The sequence below is a fragment of the Sinocyclocheilus grahami genome, unplaced genomic scaffold (assembly GCF_001515645.1).
Source record: "Sinocyclocheilus grahami isolate Dianchi unplaced genomic scaffold, SAMN03320097.WGS_v1.1 scaffold11.1, whole genome shotgun sequence".
Taxonomy (NCBI): domain Eukaryota; kingdom Metazoa; phylum Chordata; class Actinopteri; order Cypriniformes; family Cyprinidae; genus Sinocyclocheilus; species Sinocyclocheilus grahami.
In genome coordinates, this window is record NW_015505190.1 from 1,380,609 (window position 1) to 1,396,244 (window position 15,636).

At 38.5% G+C, this 15,636-nt stretch overlaps 1 protein-coding gene across 3 annotated transcripts in view; it reads right to left on the reverse strand.

Moving 5' to 3' along the window:
* LOC107595194 (cell adhesion molecule 4) overlaps positions 1-15,636 on the reverse strand; it is a 167,974-nt gene that overhangs the window by 43,308 nt on the left and 109,030 nt on the right. The window contains exon 1 of one of the 3 annotated variants that reach the window (XM_016285541.1): positions 9,610-10,006. The exons of the other annotated variants lie outside the window; for them this stretch is intronic. Coding sequence (XP_016141027.1) covers positions 9,610-9,691 — 82 coding nt within the window. The 5' untranslated portion in view covers positions 9,692-10,006. Of the gene's footprint in view, positions 1-9,609; positions 10,007-15,636 lie in introns of those variants that run through there. 3 annotated transcript variants of the gene reach the window in all.

The window sequence follows — 15,636 nt, forward strand, 5'->3', positions numbered from 1 at the left end:
ATTGCATCGGTTGTGGGGATGAAGATGATAACTCCCATGATTCCACACTCAGTCACGGCGTCATCTAACTACACCTTTGTCTATTTGTTTATTTTGAATATGCGCCCTCTAGCGGCGAAAATTACATATTGTGCCTTTAAAAGACTGCTAAATTATATTTTTTTCGTCTTCTTGTTATATAAAGATCACATTAAAACTGCCTTGAAAACTTTCTCACAAATTTCTAATTTGTTTCTGTATTTATTAGATTTTTTCCAGATCTGAACTGTCTTGGAAACTTTTCCTCACTAATTTCTCATTTATTTATGCATTTATTTTATTTTGCTACTTTTCAAAAGCCTTTTATGTACAGTATAGATGTTTATTATTTTATAGACTATGAAAATTCATCTAATTATTTACATTTATTCTAATATCATTTTAATTATCATAAGCTAAAAAAAGTGAAATAATCATACATCATTTCAAATTTTTATTGTGAGATTATTTTTACACAAATTACAACTGTTTGCCACTAGTAAAGTTTTGCACTTGTTTACCACTTTTTTTTTATATGACGGTCATATTAAAACTGTCTTGGAAACTTTTTCCCATGAATTCATAATTTATTTGTGCATTTATTTTATTTTTCCTACTTTTCAAAAGCCTTCTATGTATAGATTTTATTGTTTACCTTAAGCCGAAACCGGAATATGAAAATCCATATTAAAAATATTAATTGAACTTGTTTGGACATTATTCATAACATAAGATAAAAAGTGAAATAACTGTAAATCATTTCAATATTTATTAGTATGAGAAGATTCATTTGACATCATTTGAGATGACATTTTGGTGAAAACTTATGACTTTTCATGACTTTCTTCTGCAATGCATGTTTATCCATTATTGCACCATTGGTAGTGTACAAATAACAAAACTAGAGTAACTTTTTTCATTTCAAAGTTAAAAGTTGAAGTGAAGATGTCCTCCAAACATTTCATGAGGACATCTTGGTTATAGACCAGAGGCAAAACATCTCTTAGAGGAACAATTAGGATTATTATGGCGTTTTTGCTGAAAAGCGACAAAAGAGAAAGTTCAGGAGGGAAATAAAGGAGAGTCTATAAAGGCGCTAGTCGGCATCCTCCGTCACTCGTTGGCCCGCTCGTCTGGCTTCATTTAAATTTAATCCTGTCAGGCTCTATCCATCTCAGAGTACCCTTGTCTTAAATTCAGCGTGGAGGGAGAGCGGGTTAATAAAACATTGACAGGTGAGGTATTGAGCTGAAATCAAGAGGCGAGAACAGAGAAGAAAATGAGAGACGGTGACTGAGGACGTCCTGAAATTTTGTACAATTGCCATTGTAATTGTAGCCATTATTATTTCTGTCCTCCGCATCAATATTGTGATTCATATCATGACAATCGGCACCGCCATTGCTATCCCAATTATTATTCTAATGACTGTTATTACTCAGCACTCGGGCATCCGCAGACTTGGCCGCCATTGTTTTAATGGCTCCTAATTGTTCCAACAGCACTATACATCAAGAGAATGTCTGTGAATGCATGGGAGGCAATTAAAAACCTAATTCAAACCAAACAGAACTCAAACAAGTGTGGCCAAATTCCCAACAAAAGTAGCTAAATGTGTTTGATTGAGAAGTCAAACAAAACACGGCTAATTGAGCATCCGTTAAATGCACTCTGATGCATGCCAGCTGTCTCCTCTTCATGTAAATGACCGAAATCAAGGGACGCGAAGGGGAAAACAAATGGCACGGAGGGAGTGGATCGTGCCGTGACGCCAATACGGCATTCGAGAAACCCGCCAACTCGCTGACGGGGGTGGAAAGACACCGAGCGAGATGTAGAGGGAGGCACGGGGCAGGAGAAAAAAGCTGCGGGTTTGAGACGCATTCGCAGCTGCCAGGAAAATAGCGGAGGGGCCAGTCGAGTCTGCTACAACTTGCATTATAGTTGTTTGCGGTCGTATCTGCATCGTGGGCACGGGAGTTTATGAGCAACGACGGCAGGGCGAAAACAACAAGAAACCGCAGATGGGTTCATCTTGACCCTATTAGAATCAAACCATAATAAAATATACAACATGCTCACAATTGGATTAGGTGTGAAAGTGAAGAGATCGATAACAGGCCAGTGTAGGCTACTGATGCTAGGAAAGACACCGAGCGAGATGTAGAGGGAGGCACGGGGCAGGAGAAAAAAGCTGCGGGTTTGAGACGCATTCGCAGCTGCCAGGAAAATAGCGGAGGGGCCAGTCGAGTCTGCTACAACTTGCATTATAGTTGTTTGCGGTCGTATCTGCATCGTGGGCACGGGAGTTTATGAGCAACGACGGCAGGGCGAAAACAACAAGAAACTGCAGATGGATTCATCTTGACCCTATTACAATCAAACCATAATAAAATACACATATGCTCACAATTGGATTAGGTGTGAAAGTGAAGAGATCGATAACAGGCTGGCGTACTGATGCTAGGAGAAGCTAATAAATAAAGTTGGCTGGCGGCGGTGGTGGTGGTGGGATGTGGAGGAGAACTTCATAATTTGGCCAGATGAGGGCGATGTATCAATACACACAATCCGTACAAATCCTTTTCCTGAAGAAAGATAGGTAGAATGAGCAAATAAATAAACAATGAGTTACTGAATAAATAATGACTTTATATGTAAATATGATATAAATATGAAATATAAATGATACAGTTATATAAATCATAGAGAAATATAAATAATAGAGACTATATAAATAGAGTAAGTAAATAAATTAATAAATCATGGCAGTTCAACAGTAGAGTAAGATGGGGAAAGTTTACATGCTTGACCATAAACTGAAAGATCAATATTGACTTTTTATCTGAACATCAACATTTGTGAGGTTTATGCCATCTGAAAATTTTTGGGCTGAAATGCAATTGTGTTTCTCGTTGGATAATAGTGAACTGTGAATTTATTTCCACAGTTCACTATTATGGATATTAAAAGTTTTAATAAGTATATTTGTTAACAGAATACATGTGGACAGTTATTGATTTAGATTTGTACAGTAACAAACTTGTTTTTTAATTATAAAAACAAGTTACAGATAGACCCCTTCTTAAAGGAACAGTTCACCCAAAAACCAAACCTGCATCAAACCTATACTTTCTTCTGCAGAACACCCACACACACACACACAAATATTATTATATATATATATATATATATATATATATTTTTTTTTTTTTTATATATATATATATATATATAAACAACATCTGAACTGTTTTTGTTCATTCATTGAAAGTCAATGGGATCCAAAACAGCAGCTTTGAACCCCAATAACTTCCAACATGAGAGTGAGTAAAATATGACAAAATCTTCAGTTTGGGATGCACTGTTCCTTTAAGGTAGGGCATCTTTCCCTCTCTTTCCCTACTAAGAAAGCAGCCGTGAATTATGGAGGCGAGTTCAATTTAGTGACTTGGTAGAAGGCCAGATACAGAGCAGGCATATGAGCAACCACCCTGCTTGAGATTAACTAGCTGAATTACAGCGTACAGTGGAACCACCAGATGCCCTCACACACAGAACGTAGTCATACACACACACATACACACATTTAACTCTCAAATGAATGAGCAGACAACCAGGCAGATAAGGACATCCTAAGAGATCCATGTCAAAGTTTAACAATACTAGAGCTGTTGAGACATTAAGACATCCTTTGATTCTTTCCTTTAATCCAATTTCAATTCAGTCTTTCTGCTTCGCTCTGTGAGCACCTGATAACTTCAGAACTCATGAGTCACTCATCACTTTTTTGTTTTATTTTTCCAGCCAACCTGAAGATCCCAGACATCACCTAACCTGATGTCTCAGGTAATCAGTGAGCGAGCAGCTTTGGCTGAAAAGCTGACGGACTAAGATTCCCTGCTGCTATCTTTATATATCTCTTTCTTTCACTCTGTGGTCTAAAATTAAAACTATCTCTCCGAAGAATCTCGCTCTCTGCCAATCATACGTGGTTAAAAAAACATCCACACCATAAATAAATCATAATCCCTTGCAAATCTCCTCTCTTCTTTTTTATCTCAATCTGTCGCGCTCTTATTCCTGGTCTTTCCCAGTTCCATCTCCCTCAGCACCTTGTCTTTTCTTCAATCCGGCATATTTCTATCCCCTGCCCTTCTTTTCTTTGTTCTTTTCTTTTCTCCGCTTTCTGCTCCTCTCTAAAACTCATAATTCCCTCTCCTACCGCATGCTTTTCCTCGCTAATCTCATTCCCTTCCTACACAGACTCCCCCACCTCCTCCTTAACATCAAACCCCGTCTCTTTCCTTCGTTTTCCCCTCGTTTTTCTTGTCTTCAGCCCCTTCACCCTCACACTAAGCTCCCTTTTCCTCTGTAACCGGCTTCATCCGTCACTTGCTTCCTCTGGTTTTCTCCTTGCAACCTTCCCTAACTTTCCCTCCGTGTCTCTTCTACTTTACATTTCCTTAACTTTCCTCCTCTTTATCTCCCCACCATGGATTCCTCATCATCTCTTTCGTGTTTCTCCTGCTCTCTCTTTGCTATCTCTCCGGCAAGGGGCCTGTTTATTTCCATCTCTCTCCTTCAGAAATGTGATTTGTTCTGCAGCTCAGACTCACAGTATAATCATCCTGCTTTGTCCGGGCGGGCGAGAGAGAGCGGGAGAGGAGGAGCGGAGGGAAAAAGGGAAGGAGGGAGTGAAAAGGACATGCAAAAAACAAAGATAGGAGAAAATGGACTGAACATCCATCTCTTGTCTCTTTGTTCCACTCGTCTAATTACATCCATGATCTTGCCTTCATATATTCTCTCTCATCCGTATCCTTAATCTAAAGCTGCACGGTACAAAATGAAGAGTTCGTTGAACTTAAAAAATAATGAAGAACATGCAAATGGCTTTCCTGAATGCATTTACTTAATTATCATAACTAATTATTTTAAGTAAATGTCTTGACTGAACTGGAAATGTCAAACTGCCGTGACTTAAAATCTGACATCATTGTAATAACTGGCTATTTAGATTGAAGGTTCATGCAGTAAATTTTCCCCTCATTAAATAGTTTAACACAAAGAACTGAATAGACTTTTTTAAGATATATACTCCAGATATTTCAGTCGCCTATAAAATAAGTTTTATTTTATATGGTGCAGGTTTACCATTACACCAATTTGTGATCACATAACCAGATGAATAATACTCAATTTAGTCCTGTAACCTCACTGTTAATGGACAATTTTACTTTTAGAATCAAATTTGATACATCCACACCACTAGGTGTCAGTAAAAGCCCAAAACAACAACATTAACGAAAAGTTACTGTTTCAAACGATGTATCAATGCTAATTGTTTCCTCTATTTCCATTGCTTTAAATGTGCAATATTAAGTGATTCATCATATCTCCTATGAGAAAAGATAGCCATGAAGTGATACAAGTAACTAACTGATCATTTTAATAGAACAAACTCAAATACCCATTTTTTTATACTATTTTGCTAAGCTTTGACTTAAAGGGATCTTCAAAATATTATTATTTCATGTATCACAGTAGAGAGTAAGTCATGCCGGCTTGGAATAACATAAGGATAACAGAATTTTCATTTTTGGTAAACTATTCCTTTACAAAAAAAGGAAGCCAATGAAAATCTTTGGTTATTTTCTTACAAGTATTTACTGATCTAAGATCATTTCAGTGTGCCCAGAAGCTTCAAAGCTTTCTTCACTCGTTCATTGTCTGTTCATGATGTTTATTCCCTGTTCCATCGCTCCATCTGTGATTTCTTGCTCCTGTTCTCCCTTATCTCTTCCCCTCACCATAACCGCTGCACTCTCTTTCTTTTGACCTTCATGTTTTACACTGCTCTTTTCTATCACCATATTTCAGTCATATCATTCTCTCCTCACTCTATTTCATCCCTCTCTTTTTTTCCCTTCATCCATCCATTTATTTCTCTAGACCTTAGCCTTCAGGTTATCCTGTCCCTGATATCCTTGGTTTCATGATGTGTGTGTGTGTGTGTGTGTGTGTGTGGACATTTGTTTGTTTTGGGAGCAGAGCGGAGACCCCCGTGTGTTCCTGACTAGGGTTGCAAAAAGGTGGAAAATTTCCTGTAAATTTCGGAAACATTTCAGAAATTTTGGAAACTTTCCAGGATGTTTTGGAATCTTCCAGGGATTTTTGGAAGGTTTCCAGAAATTTACTGGAAATGTTCCACCCCTTTGCAACCCTATTCCTGACACACTGTTTCAAAGCACTGCAGAGTCATTTACAGTCGGCCATAACAAAGAGGGCTTACGGAAAATTTACAGGGCAATTACACCAGAGTTAGCCTATGGCCAGCGCAGAAATCCAGACTGCCACAATTCCTCGCAAACACACACTCATCCTGTCAACCTGGCTCCTATCCCCAACAGCATCTTACATTCAACTGCTAGAGAAAAAAATCCTTTATTGGTGAGAATTACATAACAGCATATTCTGCCAAGGCTTAAGACCCATTCTTTATCTCTCTCACTCACACACATACACACATGCTGGTGCAGAGAATGGCTTTTTGTTGCTGAGATTATGAATATACAGCAGGCTTCAAATGTCTGAGACCACTGAAATTGCTTCTGTTTAGCTTTTTTCTAATTTAATAGTTTTATTCCATTACAAATTATATTATCAGCATAACAGTTTGAATGAAACATTGAATTGAAAATTTAATTTAACGACTTTCAGAATGTCTAAGTATTTATACTGTATGACCCCCTTTCGCTTTAATGACAGCAGCACTCAGGCTGCATGAACTCCACAAGTTTGTTTAAAACCTGATGATCATGTTTTCCAGAATTATCTAAAGCACATATTCTGCTTCACTGGATGAGCATCTGACAGTCTGTACAAAGGAGTTTCGGAACAAAAGTCACTAATTTTTTTGATTAGTAACCTAGAAATAGTGTAGAATCTTAAATATTTTAGGGAAGTTATAAAAAGTACACACATAGTATACTCACGTATGGCGATATATACTGAGCAAATCTCAACTACTTGTTTGCTTGTATTGTCGCAAAACTATATTATCACCCAGATGTAATCTACTAAAAGCAACTATAAGGCATAAATATATTAAGATATTCTAAACATTTACATCACGATTTTCTGTAAAGCTGCTTAGAAACTGTATTTTGAAAAGCGCTATGCAAATAAATTGATTAGACATACAAATTCTATTCTATATCAAGAAGCTGATTTTTACTTTCATGTTATGACCAATTAATTGCAGATTTTATAATTGAATAACAGATAACCAATGTATTGTGCATCCTTAAATAGTTCTTATTTATTTTACATCAGAACATGTATTTATTTCAGGTTTGAATTAGACTGAGGACTTCTGCTCCTGCTGACAATGTGGCCTAGCACCCCAGATGTGATGTTATTAAAAGGCATAGGAAAACAGCAAGAGAAGTCTGAAGTATTGACAGACTGTCATATCAACCTGAGGTAGTGAGTCACCGAGAACAGGAGCAACAATGTCCTTGCTGAGTTATAAGTGCACATACTCTGGGAAAAACAGCAATTACACCATAAAACGGCCAATCTCAGGTTTCCTTGAGGTTCCTCTTGAATACAGGTTCTCTTTAACTACAAAAGTCCCTGAGTGAATTTGAGGTTATCCTCCATAAAGCCACTGTCATATCTCCTTCCTTCATTCTTGCCTTTCTGTGTCCCTAAAGAGTCTGTATTTTTGCTCATTCGTCCGGTTCTCCTCATTGTCATACTGCCGTTTCCTTCCTCCCCAATGTTCTGCACATTTTAATGGTTGTATTAACAATTCCCTCTCAACTTCAGGCTCTTGTTTTACCACTCTCCTCTCTTCCCTTCTTTCTACAAGATGTCTGTTCTCTGAGTTTTCCACTTGCCGTAACTCTCCTTTGCTTCTTCATCTTGCCCTTCCTATTTCGACCTTCATCTAATGAGTTATACAAGTTATTATTCATATAAATTAGGGCTTACAGTGAGTAATCATGTTACCAAGTAGTCAAATTTCCCTTCTGTAAATAAGAGGTTGCGTAACTCGTTTCTGCTAATTTCCACATTTTTAAAATGACATAAATCATTTTGTGAGGTAAAATGCAAGAAACACATAGTGTTAACCATAACACTAACATTAACCATAGTGCATCAATTTTCCTATTACTAAAATGATATTTAAATGAATTAATAGTTACTTTCCTATTAGTCATGTTAAACATGCAGGTTTGTAGCATCACAGAACTCACCCCTCCATGGAGAGTAAATCATCATCCAATTGCATGGAGTTTTATCACTAAGGAAACATGTACATTTATTTTTAACAGACGTCCCCATCAGAAACAATTACCATTCGAATAGGGTGGCAGTCTAAATTTGGTCAATTCAAGAACATCTGGCTGTATTAAGTTAACCTACTCAAATTTCACAAATTGATTGATAAGTGACTTAGAAGCTGCATAATATTAAATTCAGGACACTGAAAAGATCATAATTATTAATGCTATGAATAATTATCTGTAAATGGCTGACATTAAAAAGCTATACTAGATGGATGAATAAATAAACAAACAAACAAATAAATAAATGCTAAAAGTGAATTAATCCTCACAACAACATTGAGATTTTGAGATCTGCAAAAGGTGACATTTATCAGTGTTATTAAATTATTGGTGTTTAAGTGAGCGTTAGATAACATTAAAGGTAATGGAAAATGAACATACAATTAAACATCATTCAGTTCATTGATAATTAAGAAGCAAAGTGTTTATCTAAAACGCTGCAGCAATCTAAATGTGGTCAATTCAATCGAATAGATTCCATCATCATCTACCCACTCTCACGTCGCTCCAAGCTCATATGCCCTTTTTTCTGGTGGAACACAAAAAGGATCATTATCAAAATGTCAAATCTTTTCCATACAATGAAAATGCGGGTTGATCACTAGCTGTCAAGTTCTTGCTTTATTTCAAAAGAGCCTATTAGGTCGGGATTTGCACCGGGGTCTCTTTGCATCGTAAATGAAAACTCTATTATATTTTTCTAACATTTACATATCCAACTGGTAATTTGTAAAACAAAACAAAAAAGTTTTATGTATTTTCTTGCCTAAGGCACTGAGTGAGTAAAGACTTCCTCTGGTGCCCATTTTAAAAAGAGAAGGAAAAAAGAGCATGACACCACTATTTTCTATCTTTTTGTCTTTGGTCCACACTCCTCTCTGATCCCTCAATCATAAATCTGCCAGCTGGCTCGGCCTCCATTCTCCTCTCCCCGTATCCACTTTACTCTTCACACACGCGCATCTCTTCGCTCCTTCCCATAAATTATCTTCTTCTGAGGCGGAGTGAGAGACAAGGACAGAGAGAAGTGTCTAAGGAGACGGGGACCGGCGAAAATAAAGAGAAAGCGAGAGGCTGAGACCGAGATGAGAAAGATGAAGAGAAATGAAAGTAGCTTTGGGTTTCATAAGGTTACAGACAGAAAGAGAAAGATTCATTTCAAGGTGTGCTGAGGAATTACCGAGAGAAATGAGACAGATGGAGAAGTAAAGCAAGAAATGTGACGACTCACGGCAGAGGGAGAGCAGAACGAGGGATCGCAACAGGAGGGATGGAGTGGAGGAGAGGAGGAGAGATCGCTGGCCTCGTCTCATTGTGTATTGAGGCTCGGCAGCTGATCAATGAGGCCTCTGTGTTTGATGACTGCACAATTCAGCACACGTTACACAGCTGAAACCACAGCAAAATTACTACACTAAACACCAGTGCTCTTTAAGCGCAGGGTTAACTAAATCACTTTAGCGGCTGTGTTTTAATCTTCAAGCAACTAATATCACATGCGATAACAACCAACCGAAGGCAGCTAATTAAAACAATCTTCCACGTTCAAGAGTAAAAAGAAACTCCTATCATGTGGCAATTTCCACACTTAACTTTCCCATCAAACCACTTATTAGCACTCAAAGACTAAACTCGAACGTTGCGAACAATAATGGAGTAGTCGCTTTTAGATAACATCATACTTGTTATGCAAAAGGCTGTTGTGTTTATATCTGAAACAGTAGCCGGCTAACCACATCACAGATTTGAATCCTACAAAAGCTCGTTTTTCTCCTCACACTTTTGCGAGGTTTTGGTTTTGTGAGTTTGTTTTTCTCTTTCGTGATGAGGCAAAGCCTGCTGAGATTCACCTCGTCATAACGCGCACCTCGGTGCCAAAACGACACCGTGATACCGCAAACACAGTCTGGCTCGCTGAAACAATCATAAATCAATGCGCTATCTAGTCTGCCAACTGTTTTCACCAGATTTGAAATGAGTATTTAAACTGTAAGAAGTTAAACAACCACATTTGTGTGACTTTAGAAAGGGCTGCACGCAACAATGAAAGTACAGACAGGCGATCGAAGATGTGTTTTGCGTCGTAAAACCAAATCTATAACTAATCTGACATGGAATTGAAGTTGAGATTGCATACCACACATCTATGTATGAAATATTAAAAGGTTTTGCTCTAAAACACTGAAAAACATGTGCAGTAGGAACTTGAAGAACTGGCTCAGAAGTCCAAAACGATCCCTAACAAAGAGCTATGTGTTATCGCACCATGAGCGCAGGTGTCTTAAAGCCCAGAACAGCCAATCATACTAGTGTTCTAAGCACACCGTGATGCTGAGCACAGCCGGGATCCTCACTAACACACACACAGTGATTGGCAGGGCTGATATTCACTGTGTGGGAGCACAACTTCAGATCTGAGCCTCAGGTAACTGCCTGATTCCATTTGATTTTCCCCAAAGCCGCCACACAACTTCCCCTACTTCCACCAAGGTTGAGTCAAAGTTAATCCATCTCTCCTTTCCTTTCTTCCTTCTCTCTTTTTCTTGAGCTGTCCATCAGTGAAAGGTCCTCTGATTCCTTCAACTATTGTCTCTTTTCTTTCTCGAAGTCCAAAACTCCTTGAGTTATCTACTTGATGTTTGTATAACCTCTCTTGAAAGTGCACAGACACAGTTTGGGAGAGAACCCTGGTATAAATACTTGAGTGTGTGCGTGCTGGCAGATGCATATCCCACATATCGTTATTTTGGTAAAGGGCAGGGGAGGGTGAGAGTCCACAATAGCACTCATTCAGAAAGCAAAACAGTCAGTCAATCAATGAGCTTCACTGTCTTTCAGTCTCACTTCTACAGTTGGTAGTGTTTTGCTGAAGCTCTCTGGGTCATCAGCTTCTTTCTGATCAGTCTTTATCTGTCTGGCACACAGAGAGTGTTCACAAAGTCACGAGGGGATGTTCTAAATAAATGAGTCTTGTTTTGCGACATGCTGTACATTCGGTACTATACTGAGCTACGTGCGCATAAATGCATGAGTCTGTGTGTATTCATGTGTGAATAGTATCCAGTGTGTGCACAGGGGACTAAGAGAGAGGATAGCAAGATTGTGTGAATGTGGACAGACTAGTCAATTAGTTGATTAATTCAAAGGAATTCAATCCAGGTTCTGCATTAAAAAAAAAAACATCATCCATCCATACATTCATTTACCTGTTCATATACCTACCCATCCATTCATCATCCTATCTATTCAGCTACACATCTATCCACCTAACCATACATCCATCATCTACCCATCTATCCTACCTATCCATGCATCCACCTAAGCTATCTATTCACCTATGTACCTATCCCCCAACTTATCTATCCACCATCATATCCATCCACCTACTTAACCATCTACCTACCCATCCATTCATCCACCCATGTACCTATCCACCTTATCTACTTACCTATCCACCATAGCCATCCATCCATCCATCCAACAACCTTTCTCCATACCCACCTACTTACCTACCTACCCATCCATCTACTTATTTACCTACCTATCCATCCACCCACCCATCTATTCACCTACCTACTATCATCCATCTACCAACTTACCTATCCATCTATCTATCTACCTACCTATCCATCTATCCAGCTACCTACTATCCATCCATCTACTTACCTACCTATCTATCCATCCACCTACATACTAGGGCTGCACGATTATGACAAAAATCATAATTGTTGATTATCCCCTTGAAATTGTAATTGCGATTATTAATTAAGATTATCACAATTTACATTAAATTATGTTTATACCATTGTTTGATGCAACTGCGTGCCGTATTTTTATATGAAGATAAACAAGCTGAAAACACTTTAACTGAAAGACCGTTAGTGCTTTTCTATAGTATTAAGCCTCAAATGTCAAATATACATCGGATTGGTTTCTTCTTTAAATAATAAAAAAAGTAAAAATATGAATGGTATTATAATGTTATACTAAAACTAAAACAATGGAAAAACCCTTAAGATAACATGTAAAAAGAAAGAACATATCTTAAGCGTGCAGAATAACATAAGTGCACTTTGAACGATTAATTGCCACTTTAAACGATTACATAATTGTGGCATCCATAATTGTAATCGCGATTAGAAATTTGATTAATTGTGCAGCCCTACTACATACTATCCATCCATCTACCAAAGTACCTATCCATCCATCAATCCATCCACTTACCTATCTACCTATCCATCCACCTACCTATACAATCCATCCATCTACCAACCTACCTACCCACCTATTCATCCATCCATCCACCTGCTTATCTACCAACCAAGTACTAATCCACCCTGATCTACCTACCTAACCATCCATCCATCAAACAACCTTTCTACATACCCACCAATTTACCTACCTATCCATTCATCCACCCACTCATTCATCTACTTACAAATCCATCTCCCTATCCATCCATCCATCTAACTACTACTACTGTATATACTGTATAAATATATAGTATGTGTATGTGTATGTTGGTAACACTAACAGGATGACTCCTGACTACATTCCTACACAGCCACGTCCATCGGTTTATAAAATGTTCATTTTTGTTGAAGCACAAATGTCATTTAATTTAATCTTCTCACACTTATTATGCTTTATTACTACTGATGCAGCTGTGTGCGTATTCATTACAGTTGTGCGCAGCACGAGACTGTGTCCACAGTCCACTTTCCTGTTCCTCTATTCTCATTTGCATCCCAATCATTTCATTTTTCACTGGCATCACACCAGACCAAATGTTGCCAAAGCACTTAAGGGACACGAGTTAACAGTTGCATGAGGGTAATGTTAAAAACTCATGAATACCTCATACACACTCTGACTGCTTGTGATACCATAGACATTAAGGCTCTTAAAACTTAATCCAGCACCAAAGGTTCGGTCCAGGAAAGCCCGAGGCTGCAGGTGGGAAGGTGGGTGTCCGTGGGTGCAGGAATCCAGGTGCATCAGCAGAAAAGGTGCAGGGTATTTTTGATGCACTGATCCTATGTTCTGCTTATCACAGATTAAATTTGCGTTTAGTCCTTCAGGCTATGTAATAATGCGTGTGGGTGGGGGAGTGGTGAATTTAAGTCTCTTGAAGGAGAAGGAGGGCGTAGAGTAAGAGCGAGAGAGAGCGAAACGAGTGCGCATGGCCCTGAGTGTGTGTGGAAGACTTTCTTGGCACTCATTCTCTCTCTCTTTTCTTCTGAGTCTTGTTGTTTGTTAGTGCCAGGCTTTTACGCCAAGCCGGCAGCCATTACTCAATCAGACAGCTTCCTGTGAGCTCTTCTCATTAAAACCTCACACGAACTCTAAACCTATGAGCACAATTATCACCCTTTATACAAACACACACACAAACCCGGAGGCGCACGCACACGGTTGACTCACAACGAAAATACTGACAAAACAGAAATCCAAGTCCTGCCAAAGTCTCAATTTGTGGGATGCTATTAAAGCACTTGGAGATGAACTAAGTCCAGTCACCCCCTACACACACGCTGTTTACAGCAATGAACAGCTACAATAAAATTCCCCCTCTAAGGGCAACAACACCGTAACACCTGGTCTGAACTGAATGCTCCGAATCGTTTCCATTATAATGAAGCTGTCAACACGGAAGCTCAGTTTCTTTTAAAACAGAAAAAAGATTATCAGATTATAGTTTTATAATTAAACAGTGATGAACTGCAATTTAAAACAATTAAATATTCTCTTAAGCTCACCGAGGTTGCATTTATTTGAAAATAAATACATAAAAACAGTAGTATTGTGAAATATTACAATTTTAAATTACTTTTTTATTCTAAACATATTTTATTATTATATTTAAGTTTTATAGTGTCACATGATCCTTCAGAATCAAGCTAATTTGGTGCTCAAGTGATTTGACGCACTTCTGCACAAAGATACAAACCAGTGAACAGTTTCTGTTCGAACTGCCCGAATGAACTGATTCACTAAAATGAATCGGACTGATTATCATTTGATCATCGCCTCAGCCCAGTAGACTGTAAAGCTGCGTGTGAGATACAGTGTGACAAATACTGTTTTGTCACGCTACATTGCTACATATTCCCCAGTAGCTTGTTACTGAAAAAGCGACATTATTAATATGATAAATTGCTTGTGATATTCCTCATTTGTAAGTTTGTTTGGATTCAAACATCTGGTAAATGACTAAATGTACTCTAAAAGATACTTAACTCTAAATGCAGCATCCTTACCAATAGTAAAACTGGGAAAAATTGCTTTTTGATTGATTTGATAAAGATTCAATTGATTTTCTACATAAGTTGTCATTTTGACAGTTGCCTTTGCACTGCAGTATGGTCAAGTTAGCATTGCTACTGTCAGCTATAAGTACACTTGTAAGCACACACACCTGCAGCAAAACAAGCACACTTGAATACAGTTGGTCAACAGGAAGCGCAGTCTCGCAGGTTCTGAGAGAGCCGCCATGTGCTGTTTCTCACCGGGATCATAGCCTTTTGAGCAGCACTGCATGTTGTTTATCAAAAGGAACAGGAGAATGGGAACGTGATCACCACACTTCATCCCTTCTCGTCTCGTCCCCATTCTGCCAGTTATCTATCAGCCCACAAAGGAACTATTTCTTTCCATATGATAACATAATCTTCCTTTTCTGTTCCTCTCTGAATAGTGCCCTTTAGTGTCTCTTTATCAACACAGTGTTTCTCTCTCTGTCTATCTCCCTCTATGTTTGCCTTCTTAGACTGTCGCTCTGTCTCCTTCATTCTAAATAACTCATTTTTTTTCCTTCTGTGCCAGTGACCTTACAGCGAGGCTTTGAACCTTGCTCTTTCTTCCTCCCTCTCCGTCATTCTCTCATTCTCTCCCTCACGCTCTCTCTTTCTCTCTCTGGAGGAAAATCACACACTCATCAGTTTTCCCCGCTTGGCTCTTGACGAGCAAAGTCGCAAGGAGAATATTAATGGACTTCAGCAACCAATTAACACCTAACTCACATAACAACCTTTTATACAAGCCAGCATGCTGGGAAAAGAAGGAGAGAAGGCAACAGAGAGAGTGCGAAACGAAGAGGAAGCCGTTTATTTTGACATTTATGCTGTGAGGATGAAGACGACGGAGGTGTCTGGGAGAGAAAAGCAAAAGACGGAGCACATGATCGTGTTAAAACGAGACCAAGGAGTGGGACGAGGAATCATGGGAAGAAACTGTAATCACAATTAATCAAGAGTTG